This window comes from Oncorhynchus mykiss, chromosome 24 (assembly GCF_057628025.1).
Source record: "Oncorhynchus mykiss isolate SJ-2025 chromosome 24, ASM5762802v1, whole genome shotgun sequence".
NCBI lineage: Eukaryota > Metazoa > Chordata > Actinopteri > Salmoniformes > Salmonidae > Oncorhynchus > Oncorhynchus mykiss.
The window spans coordinates 17,018,563-17,033,484 of record NC_143045.1 but is presented as its reverse complement, the minus strand read 5'-3'; the positions used below and the strand labels follow the sequence as shown (position 1 = coordinate 17,033,484).

The window sequence follows — 14,922 nt, the reverse complement described above, 5'->3', positions numbered from 1 at the left end:
AAGAGAAAGAAACTAAACTTCTTAGAACTGTAGCATCTTTCAAATCAACGTTCATATTAGTGATGTTAAATGTTAGTCGAATAAGCAATTATTCAGCCTAGAGCTGGGGGAAATGTTCAGTTGACATCAATGTATGACCTAAAGTGTGTTGACTTTTGCCTATCTCAAGGTAGGCCTTAGCAGTATACGATCCTAGATCATGAAGAAGGACAGAGGCCTGAATGCTGATCACTCTTCCAGATCTCTGTATTTCAAGTGATCTTGTGTGGCTCAGTTGGTGAAAGCGTGGTGCTAGCAACACCAAGGTCGTGGGTTCCATCACCACAGGGGAGCACATACACATGAAAAAAGTATGCATGCACTCACTGTACATAAATGTCTGCTAAGTGGCATATTAAGCTAAATACAGTGCCTTGCGAAAGTATTCGGCCCCCTTGAACTTTGCGACCTTTTGCCACATTTCAGGCTTCAAACATAAAGATATAAAACTGTATTTTTTTGTGAAGAATCAACAACAAGTGGGACACAATCATGAAGTGGAACGACATTTATTGGATATTTCAAACTTTTTTAACAAATCAAAAACTGAGAAATTGGGCGTGCAAAATTATTCAGCCCCTTTACTTTCAGTGCAGCAAACTCTCTCCAGAAGTTCAGTGAGGATCTCTGAATGATCCAACGTTGACCTAAATGACTAATGATGATAAATACAATCCACCTGTGTGTAATCAAGTCTCCGTATAAATGCACCTGCACTGTGATAGTCTCAGAGGTCCGTCAAAAGCGCAGAGAGCATCATGAAGAACAAGGAACACACCAGGCAGGTCCGAGATACTGTTGTGAAGAAGTTTAAAGCCGGATTTGGATACAAAAAGATTTCCCAAGCTTTAAACATCCCAAGGAGCACTGTGCAAGCGATAATATTGAAATGGAAGGAGTATCAGACCACTGCAAATCTACCAAGACCTGGCCGTCCCTCTAAACTTTCAGCTCATACAAGGAGAAGACTGATCAGAGATGCAGCCAAGAGGCCCATGATCACTCTGGATGAACTACAGAGATATACAGCTGAGGTGGGAGACTCTGTCCATAGGACAACAATCAGTCGTATATTGCACAAATCTGGCCTTTATGGAAGAGTGGCAAGAAGAAAGCCATTTCTTAAAGATATCCATAAAAAGTATTGTTTAAAGTTTGCCACAAGCCACCTGGGAGACACACCAAACATGGAAGAAGGTGCTCTGGTCAGATGAAACCAAAATTGAACTTTTTGGCAACAATGCTATGTTTGGCGTAAAAGCAACACAGCTCATCACCCTGAACACACCATCCCCACTGTCAAACATGGTGGTGGCAGCATCATCAAAATTATTCAGCCCCCTTAAGTTAATACTTTGTAGCGCCACCTTTTGCTGCGATTACAGCTGTAAGTCGCTTGGGGTATGTCTCTATCAGTTTTGCACATCGGGAGACTGACATTTTTTCCCATTCCTCCTTGCAAAACAGCTCGAGCTCAGTGAGGTTGGATGGAGAGCATTTGTGAATAGCAGTTTTCAGTTCTTTCCACAGATTCTCGATTGGATTCAGGTCTGGACTTTGACTTGGCCATTCTAACACCTGGATATGTTTATTTTTGAACCATTCCATTGTAGATTTTGCTTTATGTTTTGGATCATTGTCTTGTTGGAAGACAAATCTCCATCCCAGTCTCAGGTCTTTTGCAGACTCCATCTGGTTTTCTTCCAGAATGGTCCTGTATTTGGCTCCATCCATCTTCCCATCAATTTTAACCATCTTCCCTGTCCCTGCTGAAGAAAAGCAGGCCCAAACCATGATGCTGCCACCACCATGTTTGACAGTGGGGATGGTGTGTTCAGCTGTGTTGCTTTTACGTCAAACATAACATTTTGCATTGTTGCCAAAAAGTTCAATTTTGGGTTCATCTGACCAGAGCACCTTCTTCCACATGTTTGGTGTGTCTCCCAGGTGGCTTGTGGCAAACTTTAAACGACACTTTTTATGGATATCTTTAAGAAATGGCTTTCTTCTTGCCACTCTTCCATAAAGGCCAGATTTGTGCAATATACGACTGTTTGTTGTCCTATGGACAGTCTCCCACCTCAGCTGTAGATCTCTGCAGTTCATCCAGAGTGATCATGGGCCTCTTGGCTGCATCTCTGATCAGTCTTCTCCTTGTATGAGCTGAAAGTTTAGAGGGACGGCCAGGTCTTGGTAGATTTGCAGTGGTCTGATACTCCTTCCATTTCAATATTATCGCTTGCACAGTGCTCCTTGGGATGTTTAAATCTTGGGAAATCTTTTTGTATCCAAATCCGGCATTAAACTTCTTCACAACAGTATCTCGGACCTGCCTGGTGTGTTCCTTGTTCTTCATGATGCTCTCTGCGCTTTTAACGGACCTCTGAGACTATCACAGTGCAGGTGCATTTATACGGAGACTTGATTACACACAGGTGGATTGCATTTATCATCATTAGTCATTTAGGTCAACATTGGATCATTCAGAGATCCTCACTGAACTTCTGGAGAGAGTTTGCTGCACTGAAAGTAAAGGGGCTAAATAATTTTGCACGCCCAATTTTTCAGTTTTTGATTTGTTAAAAAAGTTTGAAATATCCAATAAATGTCGTTCCACTTCATGATTGTGTCCCACTTGCTGTTGATTCTTCACAAAAAAATACAGTTTTATATCTTTATGTTTGAAGCCTGAAATGTGGCAAAAGGTCGCACAGTTCAAGGGGGCCGAATACTTTCGCAAGGCACTGTAGATTAATCTTAGAATGTAGCCCAGGGCTGCCCTCTTCCTGGAGATCTGTAGGTTCAGTCCAACCCTAATTCAGCTAGTTAAGGTCTTGTTGAGCAGCTAATTAGTAGAATCAGGTGTGTTAAATTAGGGTTGGACTAAAACCCACAGGACAGTAGATCTCCAGGAAGAGGGTTGGACTAAAACCCACAAGACAGTAGATCTCCAGGAAGAGGGTTGGGCAGCCCTGATGTAGAGGTTGTGAGTTGAAGGAAACACGTAATGAAAGAAGTCTGAGACTTTCAGTTTCAGTTTAACCATACACCTGTATGTGGCCTTTGTTTATAGAATAACTGTACTTGCAGCACTGGAGTTTCTTCAATGAAAAATACATTTTATCAATACATGTCGAAGTAAAAGAAATAGACAAATAAAATAAGTGCCTAGTATCACATACTGTAAATGAATAATTTATTAATAATGCAATGTACAGCCCATGATGAATACGAACCTCCTGAATATCCCATCACGAAAAAGGACCATTCAACTAAAAATCCTTCCATCACAGAAATCAGACAGATGGTGGAAACGAAAGAGAGGGACTGTCTTCAGAGCATTAAACTCCTTAAAGCAAGTGTTATTTTTAATTTTCTTTAAGATATAATTCTTTCAAATATATTACTACCTTGAGATGGGCGAAAGTCATATATGGACTTTGGCCTATCTCAATGTACTAATATATATATATAATTATTTCAAATCTAGTCATATCAGTACATTTGGTCTCTGTTCCCTTAACCAGCGTTGAACAGCAAACTTTTGATAAAAAAAGAAAAAAGGTGCTGCTCCATCTCACATATCCTTCTCCTCCTTCCCTCCCACTGCTAAATACAAAATCAGGTAGTCCATGCTGCCTTCGATCAATCCTGTTAAGCGATTGGGCAAAGAGGGTGTCTGTCTGTCCAGTAGCCTCCACTCACTAAAGCCCATTCTCCAGAGTTCTGATTCCGATGTTACAAACGCAAAGTAACGATTGTTCGACCGGTCTGTTCGTCATCAGTGGAAGGCGTAGAGCAGCAGGAGGATGGTGCAAACGCCGATGACTCCGCCCAGGATTAGGGAGTCTCGTCTCTTCCGCAGGTTGAGTCGCTGGACGAGGTTGTTGATGGCTGGGAAACGATCTGGACGAGGAAGTTAAGGCAAACAGAAACAAGTGCCAACCACCTCTTATTACAAGTACTGTTCAAATAATCATTACATTGGAAATATAAACTGGGTGGTTCGAGCCCTGAATGCTGATTGGCTGACAGCCGGGGTATATTCAAGCAATAAGACCCGAGGAGGTATGATATATGGCCAATATACCACGGCTAAGGGCTGTTCTTAGACAACACGTCGCAGAGTGCCTGGATACAGCCCTTAGCAGTGGTATATTGGCCATATATCACAACCCCGAGGTGCCTTATTGCTATTATAAACTGGTTATCAACGTAATTAGAGCAGTCTGAACCCCGTCCTGCGGAACTGGGTCCTGAACTTCGTGACGGGTCGCCCCCAGGTGGTGAAGGTAGGAAACACCTCTTTGCTGATCCTCAACACAGGGGCCCCATAAGGGTGCGTGCTCAGCCCCCTCCTGTACTCCCTGTTCACCCATGACTGCGTGGTCAAGCACGCCTCCAACTCAATCATCAAGTTTGCAGACGACACAACAGTGGTAGGCTTGATTACCAATAATGAGACGGCCTACAAGGAGGAGGTGAGGGCTCGGAGGGTGGTGCCAGGAAAACAACCTTTCACTCAACATCAACAAAACTAAGGAGATGACCGTGGACTTCAGGAAACAGCAGAGGGAGCACCCCCCCATCCACATTGATGGGACCGCAATGGAGAAGGTGGAAAGCTTCAAGTTCCTTGGCGTACACATCACTAACAAACTAAAATGGACCACCCACACAGACAGTGTGGTGAAAAAGGCACAACAGAGCCTCTTCAACCTCAGGAGGCTAAAGAAGTTAGGCTAAAAAATAACACCTAAAACCCACAAACTTTTACAGATGCACAATTGCGAGCATCCTGTCGGGCTGTATCACTGTCTGGTACGGCAACTGCACCGCCCACAACCGCAAAACTCTCCAGAGGGTGGTGCGGTCTGCCCAACGCATTACAGGGGGAAAACTTCCCACCCACCAGGACATCTACAGCACCCGATGCCATAGCAAGGACAAAAAGATCATCAAGGACAACCACCCAAGCCACTGCCTGTTCACCCCGCTATCATCCAGAAGGCGAAGGTCAGTACAGGTGCATCAAAGCTGGGACCGAGACTGAAAAACATCTTCCATCTCAAGGCCATCAGACTGCTAAACAGCCAGCACATTAGAGGTTGCTGCCTATAGACATATAATAGGAATCACTGGCCACTTTAATGTCTCCGTATCTTAAATGTCTCATCTCATATGTGTAAATTGTACTCTATACTATTATACTGTATTTTAGTCACTTTAATTGTTTGTAAATATTGCATCACCCATCTCATATGTATATACTGTACTCTATACTATGCGACTGTCTCAGTCCAATGCTGCTCTGACATATGTGTATATACACTGCTCAAAAAAAATAAAGGGAACACTAAAATAACACATCCTAGATCTGAATGAATTAAATATTCTTATTAAATACTTTTTTCTTTACATAGTTGAATGTGGTGACAACAAAATCACACAGAAATGACCAATGGAAATCAAATTTATCAACCCATGGAGGTCTGGATTTGGAGTCACACTCAAAATTAAAGTGGAAAACCACACTACAGGCTGATCTAACTTTGATGTAATGTCCTTAAAACAAGTCAAAATGAGGCTCAGTAGTGTGTGTGGCCTCCACGTGCCTGTATGACCTCCCTACAACGCCTGGGCATGCTCCTGATGAGGTGGCGGATGGTCTCCTGAGAGATCTCCTCCCAGACCTGGACTAAAGCATCCGCCAACTCCTGGACAGTCTGTGGTGCAACGTGGCATTGGTGGATGGAGCGAGACATGATGTCCCAGATGTGCTCAATTGGATTCAGGTCTGGGGAACGGGCGGGCCAGTCCATAGCATCAGTGCCTTCCTCTTGCAGGAACTGCTGACACACTCCAGTCACATGAGGTCTAGCATTGTCTTGCATTAGGAGGAATCCAGGGCCAACCGCACCAGCATACCGCCAAACCGGTCACAAGGGGTCTGAGGATCTCATCTCGGTACCTAATGGCAGTCAGGCTACCTCTGGCGAGCACATGGAGGGCTGTGCGGCCCCCCAAAGAAATGCCACCCCACACCATGACTGACCCACCGCCAAACCGGTCATGCTGGAGGATGTTGCAGGCAGCAGAACGTTCTCCACGGCGTCTCCAGACTCTGTCACGTCTGTCACATGTGCTCAGTGTGATCCTGCTTTCATCTGAAGAGCACAGGGCGCCAGTGGCGAATTTGCCAATCTTGGTGTTCTCTGGCAAATGCCAAACGTCCTGCACGGTGTTGGGCTGTAAGCTCAACCCCCACCTGTGGACGTTGGGCCCTCATACCACCCTCATGGAGTCTGTTTCTGACCATTTGAGCAGACACATGCACATTTGTGGCCTGCTGGAGGTCATTTTGCAGGGCTCTGGCAGTGCTCCTCCTGCTCCTCCTTGCACAAAGGCGGAGGTAGCGGTCCTGCTGCTGGGTTGTTGCCCTCCTACGGCCTCCTCCACGTCTCCTGATGTACTGGCCTGTCTCCTGGTAGCGCCTCCATGCTCTGGACACTACGCTGACAGACACAGCAAACCTTCTTGCCACAGCTCGCATTGATGTCCCATCCTGGATGAGCTGCAGTACCTGAGCCACTTGTGTGGTTTGGAGACTCCGTCTCATGCTACCACTAGAGTGAAAGCACCGCCAGCATTCAAAAGTGACCAAAACATCAGCCAGGAAGCATAGGAACTGAGAAGTGGTCTGTGGTCACCACCTGCAGAACCACTCCTTTATTGGGGGTGTCTTGCTAATTGCCTATAATTTCCGCCTGTTGTCTATTCCATTTGCACAACAGCATGTGAAATTTATGGACAATCACTGTTGCGTCCTAAGTGGACAGTTTGATTTCACAGAAGTGTGATTGACTTGGAGTTACATTGTGTTTAAGTGTTCCCTTTATTTTTTTGAGCAGTGTATATTCTTAATCCATTCCTTACTTAGATTTGCGTGTATTTTGGGTATATGTTGTGAAATGCACAAGCATTTCGCCACACCCGCAATAACATTTGCTAAACACGTGTATGTGACCAATAAAATATGACTTGATTTGATCAGCATTCAGGGCTTGAACCACCCAGTTTATATTTCCAATTTAATTATCTGAACATTACTTGCAATAAAGAGGTGGTTGGTACTGCCGACTTAGAATCTAAAAATGCCAAACTGCCTGCTTCTCTGTTGTATCTGCAAAATTTGTCTGTTCTGAAATTGTCTTTCTGAAAGGCAACTGATCTCTTTTGACAGCAAAGTGAAATAGTATCCTATACATTGCCTTTGGAAAGTATTCAGAGCCCTTGACTTTTTCCACATTTTGTTAGGTTACAGCCTTCTAAAATGTATTAAAATAGTCAACCCACACACACACACACAATACCCCATAATGACAAAGCAAAAATAATATTAGAAATTTTTGCAAATTTATACAAAATAAAAACTATTCAGACCCTTTACTTAGTACTTTGTTGAAGCACCTTTGGCAGCGATTACAGCCTCGAGCTCTGTCAGGTTGGATGGGGTGCATTGCTGCAGGTCTCCCAAGAGATGTTCCATCAGGTTTAAGTCTGGGCTCTGGCTGGGCCACTCAAGGACATTCAGAGACTTGTCCTGAAGCCACTCCTGCATTGTCTTGGCTGTGTGTTTAGGGTCATTGTCCTGTTGGAAGGTGTACCTTCGCCCCAGTGAGGTCCTGAGCGCTCTGGAGCAGGTTTTCATCAAGGATCTCTCTATACTTTGCTCCGTTCGTCTTTGCCTCGATCCAGACTCCCCACAGCATGATTCTGCCACCACCATGCTTCACCGTAGGGATGGTGCCAGGTTTCCTCCAGAAGTGACGCTTGGCATTCAGGCCAAAGAGTTTCATCTTGGTTTCAGCAGACCAGAGAATCTTGTTTCTCATGGTCAGAGTCTTTTAGATGACTTTTGGCAAACTCCAAGTTGGCTGTCATGTGCTTTTTACTGAGGAGTGGCTTCCGTCTGGCCCCTCTACCATAAAGGCCAGATTGGTGATGTGCTGCAGAGATGGTTGTCCTTCTGGAAGGTTCTCCCATCTCCACAGAGGAACTCTGGAGCTCTGTCAGTGTGACTACTGGGTTTTGCTCAGTTTGGCTGGGCGACCAATTCTAGGAAGAGTCTAGGAGTTTCAAACTTCTTCCATTTAAGAAGGATGCAGGCCAGTGTGTCCTTTGGGACCTTCAATGCTGCATAATTTATTTTCTACCCTTCCCCAGATCTGTGCCTCAACACAATCCTGTCTCTAATTATAATTAATTCAACCTCATTGCTTGGTTTTTGCTCTGACATGCACAGTCAGCTGTGGGACCTTATATAGACAGGTGTGTGCCTTTCCAAATCATGTCCAATCAATTGAATTTACCACAGGTGGACTCCAATCAAGTTGTAGAAACATCTCAAGGATGATCAATGTAAACAGGATACACCTGAGCTCAATTACATGTCTCATAGCAAAGGGTCTGAATACTTACGGAAAAAAGGTATATAAAAAAATAAATTAAAAAACTGTTTTTGCTTTGTCATTATGAGGTATTGTGTGTAGATTGCTGAGGACCCATTTTTAAAATCCATTTAAGAATAAGGCTGTAATGTAACAAAATTTAGAAAAGGTCAAGGGGTCTGAATACTTTCCGAAGGAACGGTGTTGTTCACAGAAAACCCTAGCAGCAGTGAAATCCCCTCCCACACAGTTAAATGGACCAGATTGCTCAGATATTTCCTTAGAGAAGAGTTTCTCTCACCAGAGGCTGGTGTCCCATGTGCGGAAACAATGGAATCGCCGGCCAGAAGGCCTGATAACAATGCTCTCTGAGAAAAGAGACCAGACAGAATCAGGCACCCATTAGTGGTGCTCCAGTCTCCTTTTCACCTCATTTAACACCTGATTTACTTAACAAAAGGCACATCTCAATAGGTGGTCCAGGTATACAAAATAAAATAAAATCTGAATGTACACTTTTGGAATTACAGTAACACTGCAATCTAGGTATGTACACAAGTAGTGGGGTGGGGGGGGCTTTCCTCTTTTTTTTCTTCTCAATTGTTCCTCAAGCAAGGTGGGAGGCAGATGACATCACAAATTCACATCAGGCCAACTCATTGAATACCATACTCCTTGAAGTTTGCAGTTGTGTAAAAATAACACAAATTTTGCTCAATTTTTTTTTTTTTTTACCACTTTAGTGCATGTACTTTACTGTATTTATACTTGGGATATCACTTTTCAACAGGAAAAGTTTGAAGACCACTGGAGGATGTCTCTGGGGCCTCAGACTGAGATAACGCATTCTAATTGAAACATGCTCAGTGTGCCTTTCAAACAGTTAGGATGGGTAATGTGAACCGACAGGCACTCTGGCTTTCATTGTTTATGGGACTCTATAGCTGTATTGTGTCTGGTTGCAGCTCACGGGAGGTAATAGTACAGTAAAATAAGAAGCCTAATGAGTAAGAGTGTTGCGCTAACAATGCCAAGGTCGTGGGTTCAGTTCTTGCCGGGATCAGATAACATGTACTCACTTCTGTAAATTGCTTTGGATAAAAGTGTCTACTAGGTGGCCTTAAAAGACAACTATGATCTAATAAAAGTTAATCTCCAGAAGTTCTTGTCTGATTAAAAGGAAAAATATGGCATATTTGTGAATTTGTTCTTTCTCACACAGACATGAACATAGGGTTGCCTTCCCAGACAAAGATTAAGCCTAGTATAGGAAAAAAAACTGATTTTTAATGGAGAATCTCCAATGTTCATAATGTTTGCTTGGTGTTGTAAAGGATACTGGCCAGAGTGTTGACTCTGCTCTGTATGGACTTCAATAGCCCTCTCTGGGATGTCATGTTCTCCTTGGTCGCCATGGCAATACTGCAGGGAGAGAAGAAGACAGTGACATACACTGCTGTTCAAATGTTTGGGGTCACTTAGAAATGTCCTTGTTTTTGAAAGAAAAGCACATTTTTTGTCCATTAAAATATCAAATTAATCAGAAATACAGTGTAGACATTGTTAACTTCTTATGGCTAGGGACAGTATTGAGTAGTTTGGCTGAATAAGGTGCCCAGAGTAAACTGCCTGCTACTCAGGCCCAGTTGCTAATATATGTATATTATTAGTCGATTTGGATAGAAAACTCTCAGAAGTTTCTAAAACTGTTTGAATGATGTCTGAGTATAACAGAACTCATAAGGCAGGTAAAAACCTGAGAAAAAATCCAACCAGGAAGTGGGAAATCTGAGGTTTGTTGTTTAACTCATTGCCTATCGAATATACAGTGTCTATGGGGTCAAATTGCACTTCCTAAGGCTTCCACTAGAGGTCAACAGTCTTTAGAACCTTGTTTGATGCTTCTACTGTGAAGAAGGGGGGAATGGGAGCTGAATGGTCTGCCAGAGTGGCATGAGCTGGTCATGCGCGTTCACGTGAGAGTTAGTTTGCGTTCCATTGCATTTCTGAAGACAAAGGAATTCTCCGGTTGGAACATTATTGAAAGTTTATGATAAAAACATCCTTCTATACTTCGTTTGACATGTTTCTACGGACTATAAAGGAACTTTGACTTTGTCTGCTCGCGCCTCATGAATTTGGATTACTGTACTAAATGCGCAAACAAAAAGGACTTTATCGAACATTTATTGTGGAACTGGGATTCCTGGGAGTGCATTCTGATGAAGATCAAAGGTAAGTGAATGTTTATAATGCCATTTCTGACTTTTGTTGACCCCATAACATGGTGGGTATCTGTATTGCTTGTTTTGGTCTCTGAGCGCTGTACTCAGATTATTCCATGGTGTGCTTTTTCTGTAAAGCTTTTTGAAATCTGACACAGCGGTTGCATTAAGGAGAAGTATATCTTTAATTCCATGCATAACAGTTGTATTTTCATCAACATTTATGATGAGTATTTCTGTAAATTGACGTGGCTGTCTGCACTTTCACCGGACGTTTGAGGCAAAACTTAAAGCGCCAATGTAAACAGAGATTTTTGGATATAAATATGAACTTTATCGTACAAAACATACATGTATTGTGTAACATGAAGTACTATGAGTGCTTTACGACAAAAGCTTTACGACAAAAGCATACCATGCGATTGTTTGGTCAGTACCTAGTCACAAAAAACAGCAATTTTTCCAGTCACAAAAAGCAGAAATAGAGATAAAATGAATCACTAACCTTTGCTCTTCATCAGAATGCACTCCCAGGAATCCCAGTTCCACAATAAATGTTTGTTTTGTTTGATAAAGTCCATAATTTATGTTCAAATACCTCCTTGTTGTTCGCGTATTTAGTTCACAAATCTAAATTCATGAGGCGCGATCAATCGAATCAGACGAAAAGTCAATAAGTTCAGTTACAGTCCGTAGAAACATGTCAAACCATGTATAGAATCAATCTTTAGGATGTTTTTAACATAAATCTTCAATAATGTTCCAACTGGAGAATTCCTTTGTCTTTAGAAATGAAAAGGAACGGAGCTACCTCTCACTGGAGTGAGCATTATCAGCTCATGGCAGACACCTGATTGAAAGAGCTCTCATTCCCTCCTCCTTCATAGTAGAAGCCTGAAACAAGGTTCTAAAGACTTGACATCTAGTGGAAGCCTTAGGAAGTGCAATATGACCCCATAGACACTGTGTATTCAATAGGCAATGAGTTGAAAAACTACAAACCTCAGATTTCCCACTTCCTGGTTGGATTTTTTCTCAGGTTTTTGCCTGCCATATGAGGTCTGTTACACTCACAAACATCATTCAAACAGTTTTAGAAACTTCAGAGTGTTTTCTATCCAAATCTACTAATAATATACATATATTAGCAACTGGGCCTGAGTAGCAGGCAGTTTACTCTGGGCACCTTATTCATCCAAGCTACTCAATACTGCCCCCCAGCCATTAGAAGTTAATCAGAACAAGTTTTCAGCTGTGCTAACATGATTGCAAAGGGTTTTCTAATGATCAATTAGCCTTTTAAAATTATGAACTTGGATTAGCTAACACAACGTGCCATTGGAACACAGGAGTGATGGTTGCTGATAATGGGCGTCTGTACACCTATGTAGATATTCCATAAAAAATCTGCCGTTTCGAGCTACAATAGACATTTACAATGTCTACACCGTATTTCGAAACAATTTGATGTTATTTTAACGGACAATATTTTTTTTTGTTGCTTTTCTTTCAAAACCAAAGATATTTTTAAAATGACCCCAAACTTTTGAACGGTAGTTTACATAGGTTAAATGAGCGAGGTGACCCACCCTACAATATCAACCCTGTAAGACTTCTGCTATGTTATAAACAGCTTTTTTCTAGCAGAGAGTATGGGCCACAATTGTGTGTGTAGGTCCCCCAGGTGCAACTACCATGACAGACAGAAGGTGTGTGGAGGAGGAGAAATCCATTGGGGGGGTTCACATTAACTTAAAATGCAGAGAGCATTACAGGGGGAGCTGAGTCACTGAGGACCGGTGGATATTAGCGCACAGGAACACTGAGGCATGTACTGCTAGCACACACACACACACAGCGTTTCCCCTAGGTCATTTTTCAGGAGTGGTGGCAAGGGTAGGTGCACACAACATTGTAGAATAATAGTGAAGACACCAAAACTATGAAATAACACATATGGAATCAGGTAGTAACCAAAAAGTGTTAAAAAAAAAAAATACATTGATATGAGAGTCACCCTTTGCCTTGACAGCTTTGCACACTCTTGGCATTTTCTCAACCAGCTTCACCTGGAATGATATCCCAACAGTCATGAAGAAGTTCCCACATATGCTGAGCACTTGTTGGCTGCTTTTCCTTCACTCATCCCAAACCACCTCAATTGGGTTGAGGTCGGGTGATTGTAGAGGCCATGTCATCTGATGCTTCACTCCATCACTCTCCTTCGTGGTCAAATAACCCTTACACAGCCTGGAGGTTGGTTGGGTCATTGTCCTGTTGAAAAACAAAATGACAGTCGCACTAAGTGCAAACCAGATGGGATGGCATATCACTGCAGAATGCTGTGGTAGCCATGCTGGTTAAGTAAGCCTTGAATTTTAAATAAATCAGACTGTCACCAGCAAAGCACCATAACACCACCTCCTCCATGCTTCATGGTGGGGACCACACATGCGGAGATCACCCGTTCACCTACTCTGCATCTCACAAAGACACGGCGGTTGGAACCAAAATGTCCATTCTAATGTCCATTGCTCGTGTTTCTTGGCCTAAGCAAGTCTCTTCTTATTGGTGTCCTTTAGTAGTAGTTTCCTTGCAGCAATTCAACCATGAAGCCCTGATTCACACAGTCTCCTCTGAACAGTTGATGTTGAGATGTGTCTTGTCACTTGAACTCTAAAGCATTAATTTGGGCTGCAATTTCTGAGGCTGATAACTCTAATTAACTTGTCCTTTGAAGCAGAGGTAACTCTGGGTCTTCCTTTCCTGTGGCGGTCCTCGTGAGAGAGTTTTATCATTGCGCTTGATGGTTTTTGCGACTGCACTTGAAGAAACTATCAAAGTTTTGAAATCTTCCAGATTGACTGACTGTCATGACGTAATGTATTTGCTTATTTGAGCTGTCCTTGCCATAATATGGACTTGGTATTTTACCAAATAGGGCTGTCTTCTGTATACCACCCCTACCTTGTCACAACACAACTGATTGTCTCAAATGCATTAAGCAAAGAAATTCCACAAATTAACTTTTAACAAGGCACACCTGTTAATTGAAATGCATTCCAGACTACCTTATGAAGCTGGTTGAGAGAATCCAGTTAAATATATTTTGGCAGTAAACACTCAACTCCTTTTAGCCCTGCAATGGCATATGATGTAGTTAACCCGGCACCTTAATCCACAGCCCAAAACCCCTCTCCCAATGACTTCCCTTATGTGCTAAGACCTCAAATAAGACAGTATTTGGCAACATACTGATAGTTGCTTTTAAGTGGAATTCCTGGATTTAAATACGGGTGTATTCAAATGTATTCAATGGCGTTGTGCTCTGGATACAGGCAGACTCTTTTTGGGGGGCAGCGAGGAGAAAAAAGGTTGGGATCAAACAGATGTAAACTATTTATCCCTGGTTACAAATATGGGAACAAATCTGTTGTCTCTAATTGCCTAGCTGCAGGGACAGGTAGGATTACGCAACAGTCTGCCCTGGCCTCAGAGACTGTAACGAGGTGACAACAGTAAAACACGAAAGGGTGTCCTGGGGGCCCCCTAGGCCAGGTATGGCCCTTGGTGAGCAGAACCCATGGGGGGTCAACCAGACTTGTTTACATGGCTGTCAGAACCTAGTATACTGAGCCTGGTTGTCAGATTAGTGACTTGGTCAGGTGAGTGAGCATGTGTGCGTGTTTGGTGTTTTGAGTGAGTTTGACCAAGCAAGGATGTGAGTGCACTGTGTGTTTGAGTGTGTATGCATGGGTGCGAGTGTCTGAGTAAATATAGTAAGCGTGTGCAACACCTCTTGCAGGGTATTGCAGGGTCTCTCTCTCTATGCCAAGGGTCTAGCTCATATATCATGTTCTCCATAGTCAGAGGGGAAGACTGATCGCCTCTCTTCCCAAAGCCCAACACTGCTGACGGACTGTAACACTGGGCCAGCGTTAGCGCTACGCTAATGTGCTACTGGCAATCAGAGCTGCTATCTGATAGGGGCTAGTCTAATGCTAACTCATACACACACCAACTCAACCTGGCTGAACACCAGCTCAATGCTAAACTAGCTTACCTCACCACCGTTAGCATCTCAAGGAAAATTATCTAAAGTAAACTCGCTGTGGGGCTTCTAGATATGTTTATTGAGACCAATTCTCGCCAGTCTAACTGCAATTTGAAAGACCTAAATATGGAGATGTTAATGTAACTACCACAAA

The 14,922-nt window shown here is 42.9% G+C and overlaps 1 protein-coding gene across 3 annotated transcripts in view; it reads right to left on the bottom strand.

Moving 5' to 3' along the window:
• Positions 1–3,218: 3,218 nt before the first annotated feature.
• gosr1 (golgi SNAP receptor complex member 1) overlaps positions 3,219–14,922 on the bottom strand; it is a 51,828-nt gene continuing 40,124 nt past the window's right edge. For 2 of the 3 annotated variants that reach the window (XM_021582419.3, XM_021582420.3), the window contains exons 8-9: positions 9,829–9,911; positions 3,219–3,945 (exon numbers count right to left, since the gene is read on the bottom strand). In XM_021582419.3, coding sequence (XP_021438094.1) covers positions 3,821–3,945; positions 9,829–9,911 — 208 coding nt within the window. In that variant the 3' untranslated portion in view covers positions 3,219–3,820. Of the gene's footprint in view, positions 3,946–9,828; positions 12,989–14,922 lie in introns of all 3 variants that reach the window. The other variant, XR_016491341.1, reaches the window with a different exon arrangement.